This window comes from Myotis yumanensis, unplaced genomic scaffold (assembly GCF_028538775.1).
Source record: "Myotis yumanensis isolate MYYU_CA2020_CCGP unplaced genomic scaffold, mMyoYum1.0.hap1 SCAF_6, whole genome shotgun sequence".
Lineage (NCBI taxonomy): Eukaryota > Metazoa > Chordata > Mammalia > Chiroptera > Vespertilionidae > Myotis > Myotis yumanensis.
Genome location: NW_027223757.1, coordinates 5,455,197 through 5,482,800, shown reverse-complemented (window position 1 = coordinate 5,482,800; position 27,604 = coordinate 5,455,197). Strand labels below are relative to the sequence as shown.

The window sequence follows — 27,604 nt, the reverse complement described above, 5'->3', positions numbered from 1 at the left end:
GGCTACTGTTATCCTAACCTTATTATTTTATCATTTCTTTAGTAGTTTCACAAAGTAAATATATGGCAATACATGTTTTAAATGTTGTATCAGTGAACCCAAGGCCATCTCTTCTCTTCATGTGAAGTTTATACCCCAACTCCCATTCTTTAGGTGCTGGTTCTATCAGCCCAGCTTCTAGCTGTAGCTACCAGAGCCTTTCCCTTTCCTCCTTCTTGGCTGAATTATCTACTTTTGAAAGCATGATATATTTGTGTATTAGTAATTTATTTTATTTTATTATATTTTATCCAAAATATCTATGTGTATATTACAGGATGTGAGAGGATCCCCCATGTTGCTAGAACCAGACGTTATAGAAAAAGTCTTGACTTACACCCAAATATATATCTACATTTAAATAAATGTTCTCCATAGAGTGGGATTACAGATTATTTTAATTTTCTAGCAAAGCCTTACTTTTATTGTGTAGACTTTATACAATTAATATATAATACTTTTATTATTGGAAAATATTATAAAATAATTTTAATTTTGAAAAGAAAGTTTAATGAAACTGGCTTAGGATATCACATTGCCATGTAGTTGAGAAATTATTTTATTCTCTGTGGTCTGTGCCAAGCAGGGGAAGAGGTCACATAAAGTTCCCAATTTCCTGGCAAGTTTGGCTCAGTGGATGGAGCATCGGCCTGCGGAATGAAGGGTCCCGGGTTCGATTCTGGTCAAGGGCATGTACCTTGGTTGCAGGCACATCCCCAGTGGGGGGTGTGCAGGAGGCAGCTGATCGATGTTTCTCTCTCATTGATGTTTCTGACTCGCTATCTCTCTCCCTTCTTCTCTGTAAAAAATCAATAAAATATATTTTTTAAAAAAAGTTCCCAATTATTTTATATTTCAGTTTAGAATGCTTCACAGTGAAACGTCACCAGTTTAGACTAAATTAGGAAAATGAATCTAAGTTAGTCTAAAGGATGGACATTTCTAATGCCTTTTTAAAACTTCTTTAAGTAAATGCAATAAGTGGAACAGCAAGTGGTATCAATTAGGAAGGTCCTATCCTATATAATAAAAGGGTAATATGCAAATTGACCCCAATGGCAGAATGACCAGGACGACCACTCGACCAGTCACTATGAGGTGCACTGACCACCTCTCAGTCCCTTTCCCTGGCCAGCAGGCTCCAATCGCCCAATGGCGAACAGGGAACTGGGGGTGGGTGGCGGTGGTGGGGCAAGGCCGGCTGCCTGGGAAGATGGCCCTGATCATAGGCCAGGCCTAGGGACTGTATCCACGCACGAATTTCGTGCGCCGGGCCTCTAGTGTTGTATAATAAACAGAGTATATTAGTTTTATGCTTCTAAATAGAAAAATATTTCCCATTCCCATCTATACTCCTCAGTCCTTGTATTTACTAGTTACTATTAAATTCAAGTATACTTGAATTTGAGTTTGTTGGATTGATAACTTTTAAAATGTCAATGGTTTCAATTACTAATGATATTTGTTTGTTTCTGGGTCTATCTGGGGGTGTGCTGCATCTTGGGGTGTGAGAGCATATACATGTGTTTAAGGGAGACTATTGGGTGTGTGTGAAGGGGAGTGTGTGCCTCATGATTTCAATTCCCCTTAACTCTTTCAATGAATGTGTTTACTTTTAGCCTTGTTCCAATTAAAATGATCGTTAACTCTAAATTATTGAGGTTCAAATAATGTTTTTCTTTCATTGATTTGCTAGTATATATGTACTAAAAATTTTTTAATTTGAGGGTTTTATAAAATCCTATTCTAAATAGAAGGAAAATAGAAAATATTCCCCACAAATATCGTATCAAAACGTCATGCAGCATATTATCTGAACAGTTCCCTTATGACCCTGCTTCCTTCAGCAAGCCTTCACAGTACATTTTATTAACACGAATTCTGTATAGAACAAAAGACTGCCCGTATAACAAAATGTGCAAGACAGTTTCTCACAATGGACTATAAACATCTCTCTTATAGATGTTACAGTTTTCCTAAGACCTTAGAAGAATTTAAAGTTTGTCTTATAGAAAAAAAGAAAGAAGGAAGAACAAAAGGAAGAAGGGGAGCGAATGAGGGAGGGAAAAAAAAAACCACACACCTATTAAAGCCTTGCCAAATAGAAATACATTTCTACCAATAATTTGGAATAGCATTTCCTATTCCAGATTATTGATAGTCCTGAATTAGGAGAAGTAAGGGCATGGTTCATACGTTGTGGTTTAGGGGAGCATGAAAAGGTAGCCACAGTGGACCTGAACAGCCTGGCAGCATCTGACCCTGGAATGTGCCCCATCCATTGATTGAGTTGGGCAGAAACTACAGAACCAAATTTAGTCGGGGAAGCAGGGAGACGTGCAGCCTCACTTAGGATCAGGAGAGCATGGCCACTGGCCACAGGACGCCCGTAAGATGTGGATTAGCTGGAGACCCCACCCCACCCCCGTTTGGAGTCAGACGTACCTTTGTCCAGTCCCAGAATCTGTGTTTGCTGCTTGCGTGCGTTTAAGCAGATCGCTTTACCTTATGTTCTCTCAGGATCCTCCTACCCATCCTAACCATACACCTGCCTCCTAGGATCTCCGTGAAGATCAGTTGTGATGAGGCATGTAGAGCCCTTTGTACCAGGTCCTGTCACTCATTCACTGTGGGCTGTCACTGTTTTTACAGTTATTCCAGCACTGGCAATTGTCTTGCAATAATATGGTTCTATCGGGTGATCGCGTCCTGACATGAGAGGGTTTCGGGACTTTGGGCTACTCAGGAAGTGTTCGAGGAATCCAGATATTTCAGGCACATTGGTACCGTGCTCTGGGGAAGGGGACATTGCCCATTATCACTCTGACTGGTTGCAGAGGTCATTCATTCATTCAACAAATGGTTTTTTTTTTTTTTAATTAAATTTTTATTGTTCAGATTACATTTGTTCCTCTTCCCCCCCCCCCCCATAACTCCCCTCCTTCCAGTTCCCGCCCCACCCTCCGCCCTCACTCCCCACCCACTGTCCTCATCCATAGGTGCACGATTTTTGTCCAGTCTCTTCCCGAATCTCCCATTCCCCTTTCCCCCCCAAGAATAGTCAGTCCATTCCCTTTCTATGTCCCTGATTCATTATAATCACCAGTTCATTCTGTACATCAGATTATTTGTTCACTTGATTCTTAGATTCACTTGTTGATAGATGCATGTTTGTTGTTCACAATTTGTATCTTTACCTTTTTCTTCTTCCTCTTCTTAAAGGATACCTTTCAGTACTTCGTATAATACTGGTTTAGTGGTGATGAACTCCTTTAGCTTTTCCTTGTCTGTGAAGCTCTTTATCTGACCTTCAATTCTGAATGATAGCTTTGCTGGATAAAGTAATCTTGGTTGTAGGTTCTTGGTATTCAGCACTTTGAATATTTCTTGCCATTCCCTTCTGGCCTGCAAAGTTTCTGTTGAGAAATCAGCTGACAGTCGTATGGGTATTCCCTTGTAGGTAATTGAGTCTCTTTCTCTTGCTGCTTTTAAGATTCTCTCTTTGTCTTTTGCTCTTGGCATTTTAATTATGATGTGTCTTGGTGTGGTCCTCTTTGGATTCCTTTTGTTTGGGGTTCTCTGCGCTTCTTGGACCTGTAAGTCCATTTCTTTCACCAGGTGGGGGAAGTTTTCTGCCATTATTTCTTGAAATAGGTTTTCAATATCTTGCTGTCTTTCATCTTCTGGCACCCCTATTATTCTGATGTTGGTACGCTTGAAACTGTCCCAGAGGCTCCTTACATTATCTTCACACTTTCGGATTCTTTTTTCATTTTGCTTTTCCAGTTGGGTGTTTTTTGTCAAATCTTTGGTTTGATTCTTGTGCTCCTCTGGTCTGCTATTGGGTGTAATATTCTTTATTTCAGTCCGTGTATGCTTACTTTCTAATTTCTTTATCGTAGCATCGAGGGTCTCATTAGTTTTCGTGAGGCTCTGCACAAGTTTATGGCAAGCCCTCAAAATTGCGATTCTTAGCTCCATATCCTCCATTTCTGTCATGTTTTTTTGTCTCCGCATCTTTTATGCTTTCTTGGTGCACCCCCTTGTGGTCTTTGTGCGCAGTCTTGTTCTAGCCAAGCCTTAATTGTTGTAGTTAACACTAGAGGGATTTGACCACCAGGCCGACTGGCTGTAGGAATCAGCTGGGTGGAAAACTTCAGTCCTCTGGGGAGGTGCTAGTCCAGCCTTTGCCTGAGGCGATCGGCAAATGGCTCTGCGCAGGGCCTGGGCGGGGCGGGCTCAACAGGGCGGGGGGAGGGAGCAGCTATGGCTGCTCTCAGTCCGTCTCCAGGGGCTCTGCCTCTCTGTCCCCACAACCGCTGCAAACCTCGGAGGGACCGTAGCCAGACAGTCCCGCTTCTCCCGTTTGAGTCTGGGTCCCTAGAGACTCGCCCGGATCTGTAGCCCAGAGTCTGAGACTCACTCCTGCTTGAAAACGACAACCGCGCCCTCAGCCACCAGCCCGCTTTGCGCGCGCACCGCCGCACCACCGTACCTTTAAATTTTCCACACTGCGCCTCCTCTAAGCCTCGTAATGCTGTTGTTTTTCCTTCTGGTTGAAGAGTCTCTCCTCAGCCAGCCTTCCTGTGGTTCTGGGTGATGTCCGTTCTGTCTTTTAGTTGTATTTTTGAAGTGGTTGTTCGAGGCAGCAAACTCCGGTGTTTACCTATGCCGCCATCTTGGTTTTTTCCCATTCAACAAATGTTGATGGAGGACCAGGTCCTACATTAGGCCCTGGATATACAAAAATGTGGGGTCATTTCCTGGAGCATTCAGTCTAGGTGTGGAGATAAGAACACTCACAAAGATTTATAATATAGTTAATATAATAATATAATATAATGTAATATAATATAATATAATATAGGCTAAAATGGTGCTGTCCAGCTCCTGGCCGGGTAGCTCAGTTGGTTAGAGTGTGTCCCATTCACCAAGGTTGCTGGTTCAAACCCTGGTCAGGCCATATACAAAAATTAACCAATGAATGCATAAGTAAGTGGAACAACAAATCAATGTGGGTTTTTTTTTTTTCTTCTTTCTCCTCTCCTTTCCTCTCCAATATCAATAAATAAGAAATGAAATAAAATAGTGCTGTCCACAAGTTGGTTTCAGAGCTCAGGGTTGCCTGTTCCACTGGGATTGTGGGAACTGTGAGCAGGAAGGCTTTACAAAGGGAGTGCGGGTTGGGCTGAAATTGGAAAGATAGTGGCTTTTGACCAGGTGGTGGGAAAGAACATAGAAAATAGCCAGTGTCAAGGCACAGAGACAGGGCTGGGCAAGGACTTAGAAATGGGATTCTTCAGCACCGCATCGTAGAGCAGGCAAGTAGTGAGCTGGACAGAGCAGGAAGTGGCTGGGCAGTTAGGGAATGAAGTGTGCAAAGGCACAGAGAGAGCAGGCGAAAGTGTATCAGGGCACAGAGGACCCCGTCTGGAACAAGGGCGTCGCCAGAGTGTGTGGGTGGCCACAGGGAAGTGGGCCCTGGAGGAACAGGAACAGGAGCACTCAGCATTGGGAGGTTGATGGCAAGGAGGTAACCAGACTGGTGAAGGGAAAGGAGAGAGAGGAGAAGCAGCTTTGGGCTAGAATGGTCTCGGGGAAGTCAGAGGAAGAGAAAAATGGTTTTGAAACTTAAAGAGCCATCAGAGTAGCCACCACCTGGTTCATTTGCCTCCTCTTGTTGATAAGGAAGTTGAAGTCTTCACCAGTATCTGTGTCTTTCAGGTTAAGATTCTGTCATATGTCCTTGAAGCTCCTCTTCCACTCACAACACCGGGTCTTCATTCTTACTTGACACTTAGAAGAACTTAGATGATGGAAATAGATCTCCCACCTCAGCTTTCATAAGCGGGAATAGAATAGAAATCACAGAACACCATGCCTCGGATTTTAACACATGTATTTCCTAAAGATCAGAGCAGAAGAAAGACAAGAGAGTTCTCCTAGAAAGAAGAAGTTCATTAGAAACCCTGGATAAACCTTTTCCAGTGGCCAGGCGAGGTTAGAAATCAGAGTAAGGCCGGGATTATCCAATAAAACGGAGGCAGGTGGATCAGCTATCCAAGGAATTTATCCATGGAAGGTCAGCAAGAAAGGTTATTCTAAAGTTATAACCTTGAACCTAACATTTTTATGACTTCCATGAAATGTCTCCCATTAGTAAGATGGTCTAGCCTAGTTAATGATAAATGTGTCAATGGGTAAATTATAATTTGCAACATTGTTTCTCCAGACCAGTAATGTTTCTTTATAGTAACAGTGTGTCTATCTCTAGAAGTCTTTGCTTTTCTTGTCCTTCCATCACTCCCTCTTCTTCTTCTTCCCCTCCAATCTCTTTTTTCTTTCTTTGTCCTTTTCTCCACTGCACCTACCCTGGCTGAGGCAAATTCACAAGTCCATGCTGCCACCCATCCTACCACTGCAGCCAAAGGGACTCACATGGCCCCATGAGCAGGGATGGGCGGAGGGGTGGTGTGGGGCAGGGGTTTCCAGAGGCCAGCAGTTCCCTTCCCTTCTCTCTTCCCTCCAGCCTTAGTACCAGTGTTCTTCTGTCATCTAGAGGGTTCATTATGACCTCCAAAGTAAACATGCTCCATGCCACCCACTGTCCTATCTGGCCACAGGATCATGGGGTGAACCTGGCCTGGAACAGCACCCCCAGATTGCACATCCTTTGGGCCAGTGCCTTGCTTGATCTACCAAGGGTTTACTGTGACATAGCAATGACAAATCCTGGGATCTCTTATACTCGGAACTGGGTTGAGGATCCCAGGCCTGAACTGTTAGAATGGAAAGAAAAAAACGTGTTTTTTTTCTTTTTCTTTAAAATATATTTTTATTGATTTCAGAGAGGAAGGGAGAGGGAGAGAGAGATAGAAACATCAGATGAGAGAGAATCATTGATCAGCTATCTTTGCATGCCCCTTACTGAGGAATCCAGCTGTGACCTCCTAGTTGATAGGTCAACCACTGAGCTACACTGGCTGGCAAGAAAAATCTCTTCAATATTTAGGTAGGTTTTCCTTTTCATACTCTCCCCCCTTAAAATGTAGGGCTGTTTCCGAGGGGATAATGTGCAGGCAATGGAACTCGTCCCCAGCATCGCAGCTGCCAGCTTCACTGCAGTCTCCCGGCTTCAGCTCATCTCCGTGTACTCATCCTCGCCTTCACCTCCGCTGCTTCCGCATCGAAGTAGGTCTTCAGGACCAGATCCGAAATACTGTGTTCACAATAGGGTGGAAATGACCGATAAAAGCTTATGGTATTACTTATTAGAAGCATATTTGTATTTCAACAGGGCTCAAAGCCTTTAGAGAAAGGAATAAATCCCTAAATCTCTAATGGAGAACTTTTAATTAGGTAGCAGGAGAAATATTTGGGGTTGAGTGGAGTACACCCGGTTTTCCTGAAATCACAGGACAGACACCTATTTATAAATTAAAACACACACACACACACACACACACACACACACACACACACACCCCTCCCTGTCTAATCCCAGGCCGTATGTTAAATGCTTTACATATGCTCTCTCATTTCGTTCTTACCCCCCTCCCCCACCCACTCATGCAGGGTAGATATTTAGTGTTGCACATACATCCTGCTACACAACCAAGTTAAGAAAATTGCCCAGGTGTGCACCGCCTGGAAATGTGGATCTGGCTGTGACTCCCAACCTCTGCCCATCAGGAAGCCTGGGAGGTAGGAGGTAGTCCCCCCGTCACGTGGCAGGAAGCAGCATTGGCCTGCCTCCTGGGTTGCTTAGCTAAGGAACGTATAGAGCTTAAAAATTCTTCCTCCTAAGTCATCTTTAAAAGCCCCTTAATCATCTCTGTTTCTCTCCGAGTTCCCCAGCGTGTCTATGCCATCCTCGTAATGAGGTGCCCCAAATGGAACACAGTGGCCTGGTCTATTTTCATTTTTCAGCCTATGCAGGATATAAAAAATAAACAGCATATGGTGAAAAGTTAATGAGATTTTAAAAAATAAGTTCACTTAAAATAATCCATGGGCTTTCCTACATGTGTTCTTGGTCTGGTTTCAAAAACCACAGGAGCTTTGACTGTGCTTCAGAAAAGGGGAATATTTGCATCGTTTCTGTTGGGGTCAGCGGGAAACCAATGCACACAATTGGCTCTGACAGTCGCGTTGTTTATAAACAAGGGCCACGCTAGCCCAGTGCAGACCAGACGTGCTGTGGTGTGTCCTAGCGTTGAAAGTGTTCAAAGCGACTCTGCAGCTCTCCCAGCTACAGATCTCAGGCACACACAGTGCTCCTTAGCCAACAAGCGTAAGGAAGTGTTACCTAGAGAGGAAGACGGGAAAATCCGGCAGCTGCCCTCTCAACATAGCTCGGAACTTGTTCCCATATTAGGTAGGACCCACCTTTTAAAAATTCCTACACCTTTGAAGCCAGTAAAAGCGAAGTTAAAAATCCAGTCTATCTGAAACTAGGAGCCACAAAAAGTTATTGTTGCTTAAGCTAAGTGAGTTCTCTGCATTGAAAGAAACAATTTGAAAATTCACATAAATCATTTATTTGCAAGGTTGTGTTTAGCCACAAGGTTCTCTCCACAATTAAGTGCTAAAAGCCCCCTGTGTGGGCCCAGGGCAGTTCTGAGCTCGTGGAGGATGTAAGAGAAAGGAAGGCGGGCTTTGTCCTTAGGCATTGCTGATCCAGAAAGTGAGAGGAAGGTCCTCATGACAGAGGGAATGGCGCCATCACTTTCCTGCGCCAGGCACTGTGCGCACAGCTCTGCAGGGCTTACTTCACTCAATCCTCAGAAGCCCAGGGATGTAGGAAATGTGCAGGAGGAAAGCCAGGCCACGAGGTTACGGAGCTCTCAGAGAACTGTCGCAAGAATTAGGTGAGAAAACATAATGCACGACATCAGTAAGGTTTAGATTTTGTTTCCTACTAAGAAAAGGGGGATGGGGGAGCCTGGCTAGCATGGCTCAGTGACTGAGCATCGACCTATGAACCAGGAGGTCACAGTTCGATTCCCAGTCGCGGTCAGGGCACATGCCCAGGTTGTGGGCTGGATGCCCAGTGTGGGGCATGCAGAAGGCAGCCAATCAATGATTCTCTCTCATCATTGATCTTTCTATCTCTCTCTCCCTCTCCCTTCCTCCCTGAAATCAATAAAAATATCTTTAAAAAAAAGAGGGGGGAAATTCTCAGACAGGACAAGGCATATATATATTTCTCTCTCTTTCATGAACCAAGTCCAGATAGTAACCAGGCCAGCACTGCAGCTCCCCTTAAACACAGGGACACGTCCACCCCCAAGGATCCAGGAAATATAGATGCTTTTTACAGGTGCTCATATGCCCATTAAAAATTAGGGCTTTTATTACTAAAGGTGAGGAGAACATATGTTGGGGTAGGCAACTTGTTTCTCTACCACATGCATGCGAAGTGCTGGGCACAGGATAAACACAATAAATGTTAGGTAATAATAGTTATACAGCTCCAAGCAGCTTCCCTGTGGCTCGGTTTATCGATGAAGTACAATGACGTGTGCCTGAGGTTCCCCCTCTTCCAGACTCTGTCCTCCCCTGAGGAGGGAGCTGAGTGAGAAGCAGGGCGTGTGAGGCCCTCCACTCTGGGACAGGGACCCGGGCGCTTCTCCTTCCTGCTGCAGACTGCCCGCCGGCGGCCCTCAGGGCTGCACCTGTGGCAAGGTGGCTGGCAGCCAAGTGATGACACCATGTGAGGACACTGCCCAGGCCGGGCGTTTCCTGCTGAGGCTTCCGCTTTCTCCCTGTGCAAATGATAGCTCTGCATGTGGCACATGGGAAGGAGCAGGCCACACTGCCCAGGGTCAGGGGCAAGCAGACACACCGGGCAGAAGCCTCCTTCAGACCAGTGATAACAAGCATGCCACCCTTGGCGCTGTGCGAACAGGAGGCTCTGGGAAGGGGGCCTCGTTGTGAGCCAGGAGTTGGTTGTCTTGACTCAGTGGGTTTCTTTGTTTCAAAGAGTTTTCCATGGAGCATCTCAGTCTCTCAAATTCCTGGGTAAGAGAGAGGCCCTCAGCCACAGAATATGTGCAGTCTGCGGAGTTGAGTGGTTGCCCTCAGCTCTTTAAAACATCTAAGCAAGCTGTCTGTAGGTCTAAGGTTCTATTATGAGCAGACTGGGCTTATCAGAGCAGGGTGGGTGGGAGGAGCGGTAGAGAAAACTGTGGCTGGGTGGCTGGGTAGCTGGGTGGGCAGGATGCTAGGGAGAAAAGCTGGAGTTTCCAGCTGCTTCACACACTGGTTTGGGCCAGAAAAGGTGGGAAGGAAAAGGAAGTGAGGAGAAGATTTTGGGCATCCAGCCCACAACCTGGGCATGTGCCCTGGCCGTGACTGGGAATCGAACTGTGACCTCCTGGTTCATAGGTCGATGATCAATCACTGAGCCATGCTAGCCATGCTCCCCCATCCCCCCTTTTTAGTCAGAAACAAAATCTCCCATGTCCTCACCCCCATGTCTAATGTATGACCAAATCCTTTCATGTTATCTCCCTGCCATGTCTCCCATGGAGGCCAGTGCAAGCATGCATGGTGCTTTGTGCAAATTAGAAAGACACCCCACCTATCTGCAGACTCAGTCCTGTGTCAGGAATCGGTGAGTGCTGAGTAAGGCTCTGGCCCCCGCTCATCTCCTTGGACAGGAGCCTTGAATCTTGGCAGTCTCTTTGGAGTCAGTGTACTTACCTCCGTCCCTGGGGTCCCGCTACTCCCAACCGCTGCCATCATCTCCCTGCATCGTGGCAGATAACGGGAGAGCCATTTACAGAGAGCTTCAAATTGGGACTTCGGTGTGGTTGCCCAGTTAGGTTATACGATTAGTCCCAGAGATACAATGGCTAGACGAAAAGATGTTCCTCGTGTTATTTGTTTTTAAACTTGTGATCTAATATCAGGCCACACAGCCTGCAGGCCCCTATGAATTAATTACAATAAATCTTATTCTGTAATCTTAAGCACGCTTGCATTGTATTATTGAGGCAGAATGCATTAGGTTTAAAAAATGTAAACATTAAAATACTTTTTATGACCCTCTTTTATTATTTCTTAATATCATAATATACTGGGAGCCGCAAAAATGAAGGCGGCCAGGCCTCCTTGGCTGGGGGCCTGAGCCCAGACTCCTGGGACCTGATCCCTATTCAACTCCTGTCTGCTCTGGCTCCTCCTCTTCCCAGCAGCCAGCGGGGTCCGGTGACAACCCAGATCCCATCGTGGCAGCCCCCTGCCTAAACGCTGCCGTTGCTTTGCACTGCTCTTGGGATACAAGCCCCTATGGACCTCCGCAGCCACTCCAGGCCACCTGCCCTCTCTGCTCCCCAGCCCCACGGGCCTCTGCTGTGTGGGATGCCCTTTTCCTGGTGGGTTTCTCCTCACTTTGCCGTGTTCAGCCCAACCCGCATTTCCTGGGGAAGCCTGCCCTCAGGCCCAGGGGAGGTCAGCTTCTCGTTTCCTTCCCTCCTAGACCTGGGATCTTCCTTCAGAACAGGTTATCTCTGTGCAGTTAGGCTCCGCGTTTCTTAGTGTGATCTTCTGATTAACGTCCAGCAGTAAGATAATTTTCATTTGTCACTGTTGTAGCCACAGAGCCTAGAAGGGACCAGAATGAATGAATGGGAAGGTCACCTTCCCAGCTGCTCCTGTGGGCTGTGCTTTGGGAGGGGAACCTTTTACACACATGGTCCTTGAGAAAGCAGGTCACCAGCACCACAGAGGGGAGTGTGGCTTGAGAGGAGACATCCCAGGGTCAGAGATGCCAGGAATAGCCCAACAGATTTTAATCCCCATGGTAACAGGTCACACCGGGGAACTGTCCTCTAAGTCAGGGAGAGAAAATGATGCTTAACAACTTGAGCATTTTGAGGAGAATGCATTGATAAGCAAATTTCTCAATGAAGTTGTCATTTTGTGTAAGAAAAGCATATATGAAGTCCTTTGACCCTCATCAGAACAATTCAGTGGCTGTCAACAATATACCAGTGAAGGTGCCCATGGATTCTCTAAACGAATTAGAGATAAAGCAATGGAATATAAGCGGGGTGAAATAAAAATCATGAATGGAAGCCAGTAATGCACATGGGTTACTCTTATTTGGAATTTATTGTGCTTGATATTTTATGTTTTATGTAGTATGAAGCAATTTATCGCATATGAAAAATACCCAGAAGACCCTCAGATAAGTCACTGAAATCCTTCCAGAAAATTGAGGTGACTGGTTCTCCAAGTGACTTCCCTTTGTATTCTTGTTATATGTAACCTCAAATATGTTTACTTTCCATATATTTGTATTTTTGAGGAACTAGACTGTAAAGGTCATGGATGCAGCAGGTTATCAGTGATAGAAGCCGTATACACAATTACATGACATAATTCTAGGAGAAAATATTGAAATGCACTAATAGGTATGCAATAATTGATTTGATGATGGCAAAATGGGTGATGACAATACTGGAAATAAAATGAGAGATGCCATTGAACACACACTTGTCTAAAAGTTATAGAAAATTTCTAAAGTAAAATTTCTACAAACTTATTACACTCCATTCAAAATGTGGACAGTCTAGTATAAGATAAAAAGTGCAATTTCTAATATGGAATAAGGTATCTTTTCATTGATTTCACTGGAATTGCTATGTTTCTAGGGACTTTGGAGAGAAATTGTAATAGTCTAGTGTTGAATTTGACTTAACAGCTTCCCAGTGTCAAAGTTGAGGAGATGAGGGCTCGGTGCCCCCAATGGCAGCCAACAGGCCCACGGGACCGATGTTGGGTGGGAGGTCGGAGCTGCTTGCTGACTGTTCAAGCCCTCCATGATCTTTCAGGGAAGCCTGTTTTAGGACCAACGTAATGTTTACCTTTTTTATTCTTAAAAAGGTAATTCTAGATAAAGTTGTTGAATCTACAAAGTAGATTCTAGATCAGTTTGTTGGATGCATCAGTGTAGTTCCCCCCCCCATCAAGGCTTATTATCCGCACTATAATATTCTTCTCAAGTACAATAGTGCTGTTGATTGATCAGCAGAGTCCCCAGTTCATTCAGAGTACTTGCCTAGATTTCTTAAAATCCTCATTGTTTTGCATCCTAAACCTTATGGACCACTGTTAATGTACATAGTTGTTTTAAATCAAATGGTATAGCCCGTATTTACTCAGTTATTCACCGCTAACGTCTACATCGGGCGAGTGAAAAGGACAATTGTTTCGCGCTCTTTAAAGTCCCTGACCAGGATCAGTAGGGAAATCCCATTAGCTCCATTCATCGCATTTCTCATAAATCTAAAAGGAAAGCCTTATTCTTTAGTAGTTCTTATTTGTAAAACCTTGACAGGGCTTAATTCTAAATTGCTTCCAAATTATGTAAAGAATACTGAGAAATATGATGGGTAGTGAATCGTGATCGTGTCAGTTACTGAACAAATAGCCAGAACACTAAAAGGGGACTAATCTGAAAGCAAACAGTCTGATGGGCGCCGACGAGGCAAAAAGAACTGTGGCATTCTCCAACCACCATCTGGCTCAGTCCTCCGAGTGGGCGAGTCGGACAGTCTTTTATTCAGCACCCTGAAATGTATTCAAAGGAGCTGTATTTGAATATTAATTTTTCTTATTGTTAAAAAAAAAATACCCAAGCTATTTTTGTAGCCAAAAAGGAATGTTTAACAAAATAATCCTCTGGCTAAACATGAGGGCTCCGGGCAACCTGTGGGTGGGAGTCCGCTGTGTGCGTGTGGCCGTTGGGCCGCTTCCAGGCTTCCACCTCTGCGGCTTCTTTGTGGCCAGAGCAACTTATTAAAGTTGTCATCACGGTTTGAAATTTAGGCAAGAGGTGTAAAAATGAGGAATTCATTAGGAAAAATGAACACAGTAATTTCTACTACCTTTTCATCAAAAAAAGAAAATAATGTAGAATGGCCATATAGGGTAATGGAGGCAAGTGACAGTAGAATCTGCAGTTCACACTGTGTTTTTGGGACATGTGAATCTGTTCCATCCCTTTCTGACAGATCCCTGACAATTGCCATTTTGTTTATCAAGTTCTTGGATTTTTAAATGAAACTATCAGAGGCCTTAATTTTGTTTTCCGAGGTGTGTTTGAAAAGTGTCAGTTGAGTAGATAGAAGCCCACTACTTATCTTCAGCAAGATGCTTTTAGAAAGGTAGTTTAGCATTCTCTCTGGTTTAAAAGACAAAACCAAGTCCTGCTGGCTTTGTGTTGTGCTTCTCTTAGACTGCAGTGCCTGCTGTCTGCTTTAGGGTGTGGCAGCTGCCATTGGGGAGGAGAAACTGGCATGTGTCGCCTTTATAGCAGACTGATTGCATTGTGCTGGGGCCTCTATTCCAGAGCCTGTTGGTTCCAGTCTCCTAGATGACTTGCTGAAGCAAACAGAATTTAAAAAGATTTTGACTTACATCCCCCCCTTTTTTTTTACTTTCATGATTTTTCATGAAATAATATTTTAAAGAAATGTGCCAGATCTGAACTCGGTGACTCAGTTTTGTTTTAGAATTAGTTGTAAATATAAGCCAGAAACATGGCTACCCTTGTATGAATTGACTTTGATGTATTTTATCAGTTTGAAAAAAATATACCTTTTTGATTGTATGTATATATTTAGTTTGACTATAAATGTCTAAAAGCATGAATATGTAATTGATTTTTAGAATATATGCATATACACACATAAACAAGAGACATGTATTTATATTTGCATGTGAAAACTTAACAAATTCAACTCATGTGATATAATGCATATAATTAGTATGCACTGTATTTGAAGATATAAAGGTAGAAAAATCCAGAAGAAAAATGTCAAAAAGGCACACTAACAAAGATGTAGTATTCTCTTGGCAAAAACTGATGAATGATTTGGTATGAATTCACCTTACAGTTCTGTTATTCTCTCTTACACAGGATGATATAACCAGTTTTCCAATTGTTTGCATAGATTGCAATTTGTTATTTCTACACTCTGTAATGACCCTTGGGTATGCACCTGACTCCCCTCTCCCCCAATCAGTCCCCAGTTTTTCCCATCTATCCTTTTCTATTTTGTCATGTGACATTGACACTTGGTCAAGCACACAAATATAACCACTGCACTTGAAATAAACTAAAATAGTCTTTATGAAAAGCTGGAGAATGAACTCATTTTAGAAAACTCCATTCTACCAAAATCATATATATTATTTCAACTAGTGTGACTTCTTGAAAACTCTGGTTTCCAATGCTTTCTATCCATGAAAACTGAGTCCACACTAGTGCAAGGGAGCCATTGCGTAGGCTAAGGAGGCTTTTTGAAGATATTCAAGGTGATAGTTGGTAATAAATGAACAATAAACACACTTAAAATACCATAAAGTAGTAAAACAATATAGTATTGTTTAAAGAACAAAGCACGAAGCATTTCTACTCTAGTAGGTATGATCGATTTATATTATTATTGATCTTATGTTTATTAAATATAACATGTTTTAGTTTTGTCTTAAATTACTTAGAAATGAACTCATCTCAAGAAGGTTAATTGTGCATATTAACCTCTGAAACATGGTGAAAGGTGTCATGTGGATTTATAAAGGTATGAGGTGGCCCGTAGCAGTCACTATTTCTGGCACCGATAGTTACATTTCCATGTGCAAGTTGTTTGGGTCACAACACACTCTTCATACTTGAGGAGACTTTCCTTTCAGAGAGAGGACAGACAAGTGTAAGAAAGACGCTTCTTTAAGGAGTACTTTGAGTTTTCACTGGTAACCCTACATATACAGTGGGGCCTTGACTTACGAGTGTCCCGACTAACGAGCTTTTTGAGATACCAGCTGTCTCTCGGCTGATTTTTTGCTTTGAGTTGATAGAGTAATTTGAGTTAACGAGCTCCTTAACGAGCTCGGTCTCCGAACGAATTAAAGTCGTAAGTCAAGGCTCCACTGTATACATAAGGTGCCTTAAAAATGGTTACATTAGCATCATCTTTGGGGCAGGTACCCAAGTTGTGTACGGGGTACAGTGCTCCGCAGCGGTGGCTAACCTGCACTTAAACTCCTCATCTTGCAGTTTGAAGAAGTTGTGGGAATGACGCTGGTGGCCCGAAATCAGGCGGAGAGGCAAGAGGCAGCATTCTGAAAGGTTACATAACTCCTGGGAGAGGCAGTGCTTTCGCACAGATTGCTCAAATATTTTCTTTCTCCGCCGGCTTCTCCTAACCTTGGAGGACAACAGACAACTTTGTTCCCGGCCCTTCTCCCTCTTTTGTCTGCTCGTCAGACTCGTTTGCCACCTTTGTACCGTTCCCTTCAGACGGGAAAACAAACACGCGAACGAACGCCCGGTTGGCAAGGAGACGGAGGCACGAGGGGAAAGTGCAGGCTCCGGGCGCCCGCGAGCCGCCCGAGTCCCCGGCCGCACGCGGGTGTCTGCGAGGCTCGGCCGGGCGGCGAGTCCAGTCCGCGTTTTGCGAGCGCAGCGGGGACCGAGCGCAGCGGGGCACAGGGCTCGCCGCCCCGCTCCTCGCACGCCGCGCGGGGCCGAGGGCTCACCAGCCACCTATTTACCCGTATCCGGGGGAGAGAGGAAAAAAGTTTCATTTAAACCCGAACTCAAACTTTCTCCATGAAATCCCACAGCGGGAGCGGGCCCAGACCGTAAGGCGTGACTCCCGGCCCGGCTCCGGCGCGGCCCGGGGAGGGGGAGGGGGCTCGCCGATCCCCGTCGGGGCGTGTGGATGCGCACAGGAGGGGCCGCGGACGAAAAAGTGGGGTTTATTGTCTCCCCCCGCCCCCCGCCCGGCTCGCCACGCCGCGGCGATCATGGCCGCGCGGGCAGCAGCGGCAGCGTCGCGGGCGAGCAGCGGCGAGCGGCGTGCGCCCCCCGGGCCGCGGCCGGCGCCCGGGGCCCGGGACCCGGAGGCGGGGGCGCGCGGCGCGGCGGCGGCCCCGGGACCCACGCTGGGGGGCGGCGACGGCGGCCTCCACAGTGTGCACCCCCACCCCCTGCGCCCCCGTCTCGAACGGAACATGGCCCTGAGCGCGAGCGCGGCCGCCAGCACTAACAGCGCCCAGAGCGGCGGGTCCGAGGCGGCTCTCGCGGAGGGTGGAAGCGCCGCCGCGCCGTCCTCCGCCGCCTCCTCCTCCTCTTCCTCCGCGGCGGGCCCGGGCTCGGCCATGGAGACGGGGCTGCTCCCCAACCACAAACTGAAAGCCGCCGGCGAAGCCCCCGCCGCGCCCCACCAGCAGCACCACCACCATGCCCACCGCCACCACCATGCCCACCACCTGCACCGCCACCACGCGCTGCAGCCTCCGCTGAGCCCGTTCCCGCCGCCGCCCCTGGCCAACAACGGCCTCGGCGGCGCGGCGCAGCCCGGCCCCGACATGGAGCCGCCGCAACATGGAGGCGCCAAGGACAGTGCCGCGGGCGGCCAGGCCGACCCGGGCCCGCCTCCGCCGGGCCAGCCGGGCGACGAGGACGACGCGCCGCCCAAGATGGGGGAGCCGGCGGGCGGCCGCTACGAGCACGCGGGCCTGGGCGCCCTGGGCGCGCCGCAGCCGCCGGGGGCCGTGCCCGGGGGCGGCCCGGAGTTCAGTCATTACTACGGCGGCGCCGGCCCTGCGAGCGGCGGCCGCGCCGGGCCCGGCTTTGATCAACATGGCGGACAACAAAGCAGCGCGCTGGGGGTGATGCACGCCGCTCCGGCCGCCGCCGCCCCCGGCGGCATGGACCCCCTGCACAACTCCCACGAAGGCTACCCCGGCAGCCAGTACAACCATTATCCGGGCTACGGCCGACCCGGCGCGGGCGGCGGCGGCGGCGGCGGCGGCGGCGGAGGAGGAGGAGGAGGAGGAGGAGGCAGCGCAGGAGGAGGAGGAGGAGGAGGAGGAGGAGCAGGAGCGGGAGCTGTGGCGGCGGCGGCCGCGGCGGCGGCAGCAGCAGCAGGAGGCGGCGGCGGCGGCTATGGGGGCTCGTCCTCGGGGTACGGGGTGCTGAACTCCCCCCGGCAGCAGGGCGGCGGCATGATGATGGGCCCCGGCGGCGGCGGGGCCGCGAGCCTCAGCAAGGCGGCCGCCGGCGCGGCGGCGGGGGGCTTCCAGCGCTTCGCCGGGCAGAACCAGCACCCGTCGGGGGCCACCCCGACCCTCAACCAGCTGCTCACCTCGCCCAGCCCCATGATGAGGAGCTACGGCGGCGGCTACCCCGACTACAGCAGCCCCAGCGCGCCGCCGCCGCCGGCGCAGCCCCCGTCCCAGGCGGCGGGGGCGGGCGGCCAGCAGGCGGCCGCGGGCATGGGCTTGGGCAAGGACATGGGCGCCCAGTACGCCGCTGCCAGCCCGGCCTGGGCGGCCGCGCAACAAAGGAGCCACCCGGCGATGAGCCCGGGCACCGCCGGCCCCGGCATGGGCAGATCCCAGGTAACCCCCGCGCCCCGGGCCTGCTTCCGCCGCGGGGCCTCGGCGCGCGCCCCGGCCCTAGTTTCTTTCTTTCCGCGGACTTTTCTGCGTCTCGGGCGGGGGAGGCGGGGGCCCGCGCGGCGCCCAAAGCCATTTTAAGTCGCGGCTGCTGCCCGGCGGGGCTGGGGCGCGCCAGGGCCGGGTGCGCGGCCCGGGGGCCTGGCGAGGGTCGGGCCGAGGCCGGCCCGGCGCGGACACCGCCGGCGCCGCGCTCCCCGCTCCCCGCTCCCCGCCGCCACCCCGCCCCAGGCCGAGCCGCGCGCCGCGCCGGGACTGCGCCGCCGGGTGGGCGCCGGGGCCGGCCGGGCGGCTTTTGTCACGAGATCGGGGCGGACTGGACGGGACCCTCGGCCCCGTCGCCCCGGTTCGCGCCACAATGCGCTTTAGCGGGGGCAGGAGGAGGAACTTTGTCCCCCTCGCTTCCAAGGTGAAGGGGGAAGACGGGAGCTTTGTGGCAGCCGGGGGTGCTTTTCTCGGCTGCCCGGCCATTGGGAGGTACTCGATGCGGGCTTTGAGTTGGAACGTTTGGTAGCAAAAATAATACCCGAGTGTGCAACGGAGAGGAGGTAAAAGGTTCTAAAATGTATCGATTCATTCCCGGGAATCGCCAGGAAATCCATTATTTGGCTCACGGGCTGCTTGAAAGGAGTCACCTTCAACCGATACGCTGTTTTGCAGGAACGCGTTCGGGTGCCTTGAACTTATTTTGACCGTGGGTGAGGCATGCGTTTTATTCAGCCAGTCCAGGAAAATAGCCGGCCAGTGAAAATTGATCCTTTCGGATCGGGTTCATCTGGATTTTCTTTAATTTGCTGCCCTCCAGGTCCCGCAGCGTCATTAGGAAGTGTCCTGCTGGCTGGCTCTTTCCTGCTCGCAGGCTGAGCCTCAGGACTGACTCGGGCTCCTCGGCGAGGTTTGGAATTTGAATTGTGGAGGTAAACTGGCTGTAATAGTCTCCAGACAGCTGCCTCGGAGTTGACATCTAATCTGCCATCTGATTGGCTCCCCTCTCACCATTGGGCATTTAGCGCTGCTGATGTAAATAGAAGTGCTGAGCAGCACAGTCACAAAAATTCTTGCCACAAATAATAACTGAGCTCTGCTACAAGCAGATGTAAGGTTGAATATTATTTAAAGCTTAAATGATTATGAAGCACATTTTTAATAAGAGGATGAAATGCATAAAGCATGACGCTGGTGTCCAGCGTTGGGCGTTTATAACGTTCAGATCTGTGACAGTCCTAACACAGACGTTGCATGTATCACAGTCTTTAATTGTAGGGTGAAGATGTGGCAGTTGAATAATAATTAAACCAGGGATTTTACCAATTTTTGGATTTGTTAAGCTTTTATAAAAGTGCCCTTTACAGAGCAAACTAAGAGAAATATTTGAGTTATGTCCTCACAGTTTAATGTAAAAATTGAAAGGCTATTAAAAATTTCAAGATTCTGATATACAATATCTTCTAGTGAAATTTAGCATTATAGCAAGATTAAAGTTATATTTATAGTAATTTGTGTTTTTAACAATTCTGCTTTGAGGTGTTTGTAGATGAGATGTTTTAGTTAGAATTGACATATTTAAAAAACATGAATTGGGAACAATGTGATATTTACAGATAATTAGTTAAAAGGGAAAAGTGAACATTTTTGTGAAATACTAAAAGTCATTTTATATTCACTCATTTGGAGAATACAGAAGTGCCCCAAGAACCTTTCTTTTCTCCCTTGATTATTTTGTTAGGTTGGGTAATGTGAGCCGCATTTGAATTGCTTACACAATGAATTAGGGGGACTGTATTACATGCAAGTTGTGTTAGGTGTGTTTCTTCCGAATAATTTTTCTTTTAAAGACCTTTTAATGTTAGGAGAGTTATTAAAATTTTAGTCTGTTACAAAGCAATAACAGGGATTGTAATATATATTTTCACTCAGCTCACTTATTTAGGAAGTTGTATTTTAATAATAATCATATCTTAGAGGAGAGACTTGTCTGAGTGATTGAAAGACTGAATTGAACTGATACTCATGTGAATCTCAGGCTGAGGACATTACTGTCCACTGCTTTCAGACCTATACTTAGTGGGGTGTTACTTTTAATGATAATATATTTTCCATTCTTGATAGAAAACTTGCGACTTCAATTTTTATTTTTGAATCCCACAGGTAAAAACATAGAGAAACCTTGTGAAAATAAACCCATGTAATTAACTTACAAAAGATTTGCTTTGTCAGTTTGCTTTTAAAGGGACAGTTTAAAATTCACATTTTTTGTAGGCTAGAAAGGAAAGGATGACAGAGGCAGATGCAAGTTCGTGTTACTTTAGTCAGAGTATTATCTCTTAATGGTACCAGTCATTTTAAGTATTTTGTTTTCTTGGAATGAGACTGAATCCATTATGTCCTCAGTGTGACCCTTGGGAATAGCTTTTTTATTTTTGAGGGGAAAGACAAATGACAGGCATATGACCTAGATTCACAGATTTCTTTTAGGTGCCTTACTATATAACATGTGGAATGTGTCTTCTTTCTATTTTTCTTTTTGGAACGGTAGTATTACTTAGTATTTGCTATGGTAAATGACTAAGAAACAGTCATTTGTCCAAAACATTAAATTACTACATAACTATAGGTCACAAAATGCTATTAAATCACGTTAAATGATGAAATTTTCTTGTGGCTTTTAACACATTTAGTTTCGTTTTTGACTTTAGGAAATGGTTCGTATTGGGTGGCAAATGTTTTTGTAATTAGGAGCAAAACATATGCATATATTGTAGAGGAAGCACTTTTTAAAAAGTGAAATAAGCCATTTTATGATACAGTTTTGGGTTTTTGTGAGATAAAGTATTCAGATAGAGCAGTTTCAGAAGGAATATTGAGATTTGCTCACATAACTAAGATTTTATAATGTCTACATTTATACTGAATTCCATTAATGCTATTTTAACTTTAGTTTTATAGATTATAACACAATGTAATAAAAAAACCTTATCATTAAAAGGAAAGTGATTAGCTGGCTTACAAAGCAGGAAGTTAAAGGCTGGTTCCTGATTACCTTAAAATTTGTATGATACATTACAGGTAGCATAACCATCACTCCCCACTTCCCCTCCCCCTAGTGAAATCTTACCCTATCTGATATTTTAAATCTTGTAAAAAAAATTTGTGGCCTACATTTCTGTATTTGCTGGCTGGCTACTCTATCATCAGAAGATGTGGAATTAGCATCTGTGGTTCATAGAAAAGGCCTATTATGTAAGAAACAAAGAAAATATAATGAAAATGTCTACAGTTTTCTGTTTTCCTAGGTTCTGTGGGATGAAATTATGCATGGCTTAAAACTGTTTTCATTGGAGAGCCTGTTTTCTGTGTACTTACTTTTGACAGTTCTTTTTTTAATGGCAACTACTCTTTTAAGACAGCTATCACTTAAATTTACGTTTATATTAACACAAAATCAATGAGTATATTCCAGGAGGAAGCAACATAGTCTTACCTTGGATCTATAATGAGGACCTTTAATCCCTCTTTTTTTTTGGTTTTGTCTTTTATCTATATTTAGGAATGAATTTTTGGCAAGGCTTTATATACATGTTTCATTTTTCCCAGTGTCATATAGTATCAGGGGTGTGTATCTAACCCTAAACAGCATGATCCTTCATTAGAAATGGGAATACTGTTTTTACTTTGGTATAAAAATAGCATTAATTCTGGTTTGAGAACCGCTTTTAAAAATATGAGACAAATGTAGAGGAAGACTCTTAATATAAACTCATTTGGTAATTTATTAGGCACAGGCATTTTTTAAAAGAGAGGTGTAATAGAATGGGGCTTCCTTTTGAGTTCTATTTCTTATTAATGGTCTTTGTTACTTTTTAATTTGGGGCAGGGTGTATCTAACAAAATGACTTTTGATCTAATGGGAGCTCACTTGTTTCTCTAGGATAAATACCAGCATGACAGGCAAACTGAAAAGATGATTATTTCATTTCTTTAACCCTGTCCTCTCCTAGGAAGAAAGTAGTTCGATTTAACATTTGTTGGGGCCTCTGACATTTTGCTACTTATTTTGAAGACTGATTTGGAGATAGAAATTTCAGATGTATTAGTATAGGAACCTGTGTGAGCTTTTTGCCCAGTGTCCTAAATATAGAGGCTCTTCTCACTATGCTAGAATGACACCCGTTCTGTGCGCTTTGATCCATATTTGTGGAAAAGGAACTAATATTTCACTTGTGTCGCTTTCATTTTGGACTGTGTGTAGATTTGTAAATTTGAGGCTTATATTTATGTTTGAAAGAACTGTCGTGTGTTACTTAAAGCAATGGATTTATGGAGGCTCAAAATGAATATTAAACTCATTACGTTAATTGTTCTTGCAGTATTTAGATTTTGAAAATGGCTGTTACAAAATTTTTATGACATTTTAAAATGCTGTTTATACTTAAGGGGCCACATCCACGTTGTAGGCCTTTTTGGAATCGGGTAGTTTTTGGTAGCTTGCCTTTTAAGAGGGTGTCCTTCCTGTGTCAGCAGATGTGTGCAGGTTCTCTGTGGATGTGTAAAGTCGATCCACACACTTGCTGTGTGTGCCTGCTTGAGGCTGAGTCGTCCCAAGTCCTCGTTCCCTGTGGTGTGGAAAACTCATCCACAAGGAGATATATATATATATATATATATATATATATATATATATATTTATGTGACATAAATGTAGATCTATTTATTCAATGTTGCTTTTTCCAGTTCGGAGGCTATTTATATGAGACTAAGTGGCCCTCTTTGGTTTGAGTGATTGAATGAATTAATTTTGATCTAAAAACCTAGTATACTTTAGTGACTTTTTCTCTTAGAAATTTGATGGAAAAAAAAAGATTTAGGTACCATTGCCTTGATATCATTAAATATTCACTTTTATTGCTTTATGCTAACATCAGAATGAATGGAATCGTTGAAATATGTATATGTATTAAGTAGTTTTAACATTTCACATCAATTGAGTAAATGAGTGAATTTATTTATCAAAGTAAAATATATGTTTCCACACTAAGTTTTCAGTAAACGTGTGCTATTTTCAAAATCTAACTTGGAGTAATTCTAAGAAAACTTATTTCCTTGGATTTACTTATTTGAATAAGATCCAACAGGCAGTTTTCAAACCCACTTCTGAGTGGATCAATGCCACGAATATTAGAAGGCTGCTGAATTTGACAGATGAATTAACGATTTTAATTTATTTCTTGAATGAAATTTATTGCTAGGAAAGAGCCCAACACCCTAAAACCTTCAACATATCTGGTTTACCCAGAGGGGTCGATGGCAGCAGCATCTGCGCATCAGTCACAGCAGGCCAGTCCTCTTGACTTGAACGGGGTTGGCCTCTGCTCACCGTCTTCTGTACCATGCGCTTCCCCGTGTCTCCTGTGGGCCTTGAAAGATGAAACTTGAGAGCCACACAGAAGTCATTCCTTATTAGGTGACTCTGGAAGGGAAGCCATATATGATGAAATCAGAAGAAAATCCTAGACCACATTAAAAAAAGGGGGGGTGGAATGCTACAAAATTATACTCATGTATTATTTTATTGTGGTAATATATACATAACAAAATTCACCGTTTTGATCATTTTTAGGTGTATAATTCAGTGGCATTAAGTATATGTACATTGTTTTGCAGCCATCACTCCATCCATTTCTAGAACTTTTTCATCTTCCTGAATTGAAATAAATATTTTTTCTTTTCTTCATGTCAAGCTTTAAAACTATTAGTTATTGCCCGGCCAGCGTGGCTCAGTGGTTGAGTGTTGACCTAGGAACCTTGGGGTCACGGTTCGATTCCTGGTCAGGGCATATGCCCAGGTTGCGGGCTCAATCCCCAGTGTGGGGCATACAGGAGGCAGCCGATCAATGATTCTCTCTCATCATCATTGATGTTTCTATCTTTTTCCCTCTCCCTTCCTCTCTGAATTCGATAAAAATATATAAAACAACAAAAAACTTGTTAGTTATTAAAGTGGATTGTAAGCAAAATAATCTTATTTTTATAACTACTAATCTTGACACTTCGTAGTTTATTAGTAAATTCTTCCTCAAATGCTCCTTAGGAACGTTAATGGTGGTTTTTGTTTGTTTGTTTTTAGTCTGTTACTTCCTCCTAATTCTAACATTGGGGTAATTGACCCAGATTTTGCCTTTTTGGAAATATTTGTTGTGTAGGTTAGTATTTTCATTGTCAGTTATGTCATTAAAAGTTTGTTGATAGAAACCTGGGACTTTGTTAGAGAATAGGGAATGGAAATAAACAGTTATCATGATCATTTTCCCCTTTACTTATTTCTCTCATCTTTTGCATTTTTAGCCTCTTTTAAAAATTATTGGTTTTATCTTTCTACTATTTCTGGAAGTCATTTACAACGATAATTATATTCTATTTGTGTTTTAAGTCCTGGGGCATCCCCCCCCCCCCCCCCCAGCCCAGAGCAAACAACCAGTCCACGTGATGCTGTGTCCATTGTCATGCTCTTCCGAGCCCCAGATTTGTGCCTCGCACCTCCTGTTTTGAATTTGTAGTCCTCTGTAGAACTGCAGAAATTCTTGGTATGTGGAAAAATTCCTAAATTAAGAGGATCGGCCTTTTAATTATATTTTAGAAGCAGCTGCAAAGGGATGCTTCTTAGATTCTGAGTAATCTTTCTGTGAACAGGCTTTTTTGTGTGTAAAATATTGGAATTGTATTTTAGCTGCTATTGATGCTGACATATAGTTGCATCTTTCTATGATCAGTTACTTACTTTAACACCGGGTTCCTCAGAGGGCACAGAGAAAATCAGCTGTAATCTAAGTGCTTGTATTGGGCAGCAACAATGACTTCTTAAGGTGTAAACATCTAGTATTTGTGTATGCTGTGAGGCGCATGTTAGATAAATATCTACTCCAGACGATCAATTGGCAAATATTTATCGAGCACCCATTTTCTTAATCAGCCTTTGGGCCAGACACAGCTGGTAGCCAGGGCGTGGGGATCGCAGCTGCTCTGGTGAGCAGTTCAGGCAGAGCGCCTGCTCCCACTGTACCTGGGCAAGGCGTGTTGGCATCACTGACTTAGAACTGGCTCATTTAAACCAAGTGCAAATAGCAACCATGTGGGTCAGCAGGCTTTTGGCCTGCTCTTTTTTTTGAGGGGGGTGGGGGCAGGGCAGAGGATTTTGGCAAAACAAATTGTAGATTGTTGTGATATAGCTGATATGAACTAGTGACTCTTTTCCATTTCTACCAATCAATTACTGGCTTTATGCCAGGGCAAAATATAGATCCACTACAGAGAGTAATAACTAAAAAAAGGACAATATAATCACTTTGAAATTTATATAGAATGGTCCCTTTTCTTTATCTCTGTTTTCTACATGACATGGGCTCTTGGAAAAACAGTTAAAACAGTCTGCTCAGATTTAGGAAGATACTTAGATTGCTGGAGTGTTTTGGTAACTGCTTAGATAATGTATGCTGGCTGAGGAGTGGACTCAGCCACTGCTCCTGGGTCCTGAAATAAACCTTGCAGAAGGCGAGGCACTGAGGATCTGGGAGGCTGCTCCAGAATTCTTGGCATCTCCAGTTTCTTTCTCAGACGAGCATCTTAAAAGTGCTCAACTACTTCATAGCCTTATTTTGAAAGGATTGTTAAAATTATAAAATTTGTCTAGAATTAGGCATCCAATTTCTGAAATTTTAAGAAGCGAATTTTAAACATTCAATGACCATATATTTATACAGGGTGAGACAAAAGTAGGTTTACAGTTGTGAGTATGCAGAACAAGTTTATTATTGTATTATTTTCCATACGAACAACTCTAAACCTACTTTTGCTCCACCTGTATATATCAAACTATAAACCCTTTTTAATATCCTTTAAATTTTGTGCTTCCAGTTTGTATTTCTTATAATAAATTCACTTTACCTACTAAATTATAAATGACCTTGGAAATAGAAATGTAAAACATTGCTACTGTACTGCTGAGCAAGTATCTTTCTGAAGAAGCAAACTTATTTCTGAGGGAATTGGTATGTTTGTTGTATATTAGTTTATTCTGTCATTTTGAGGAGTTATGAGAGAATACGAATATATTGCAAGGCCTCTGATGTAAACGAAAGACCGTGGGCTTGGAGTTGGTCAGATCTTGATTCCTTTGTAGCAGTGGTTCTCAACCTTCCTAATGCCGCGACCCTTTAATACAGTTCCTCACGTTGTGGTGACCCCCAACCATAAAATTATTTTTGTTGCTACTTCATAACTGTAATGTTGCTACTGTTATGAATCATAATGTAAATATCTGATATGCAGGATGTATTTTCATTGTTACAAATTGAACATAATTAAAGCATAGTGATTAATCACAAAAACAATATGTAATTATATATGTGTTTTTCCGATGGTCTTAGGCGACCCCTGTGAAAGGGTCGTTCGACCCCCAAAGGGGTCGCGACCCACAGGTTGAGAACCGCTGCTTTGTAGGCTTGAGCACCCATTTTCTCTGAGTCAGGGCAGGGGCTCAGTTTCCTTGTCTGGAGTGTCACCTGCCGGGCGGGGTTATCATTGAGGTCATTGCTGTCAATCCTGTGGCACCTGTACCGGCACCTCTTCTTTCCCACGGGAGTAGTGAGGGGGACCTGGGTTCTGTTCTCCCCCTGGTCCTGCCCCACTTCAGGGTGTGGTGGAAGACAAGTCCCTGCCTCCATCAGTCAGGTGACCCCTCGTCCCTCCCAGCTGCACCATTCTGGTGGTTTTGAATTTAAAAAATAGTGCCTATCAGCTATGCACCACTGAACAGCTTATTAAACTACACGAGCTCCCAGCCGTGCCCAGCGAATATAAACTGAGACCTGTGCAAATGCACAGACTTTGTGAATTCCGCGGTAATTTCCCTCGCAAAATGTAGTTTTGTGCTGAATGGGACTCTTGCAGTTGCATGAGTTGTTCTGGTTTACCAGTAGAAACTATGGTGATGTCATTGGAACAAACTGTTGCCCCACTTACTATTCCATCCTTAGTATTAATTCCTTAATATTAATTAGTAAATTCTGTTCTCTGGCCAAGAATCATTTTT

The 27,604-nt window shown here is 44.9% G+C and overlaps 1 protein-coding gene across 3 annotated transcripts in view; it reads left to right on the top strand.

The window, feature by feature from the left end:
* The window catches only part of ARID1B (AT-rich interaction domain 1B), a 401,326-nt gene that overhangs the window by 26,133 nt on the left and 347,589 nt on the right, over nucleotides 1-27,604 (top strand). Inside the window, exon 1 of one of the 3 annotated variants that reach the window (XM_070417415.1) lies at nucleotides 16,864-18,462. The exons of 1 other annotated variant lie outside the window; for it this stretch is intronic. In XM_070417415.1, coding sequence (XP_070273516.1) covers nucleotides 16,864-18,462 — 1,599 coding nt within the window. Of the gene's footprint in view, nucleotides 1-16,863; nucleotides 18,463-27,604 lie in introns of those variants that run through there. One more of the 3 variants, XM_070417416.1, reaches the window with a different exon arrangement.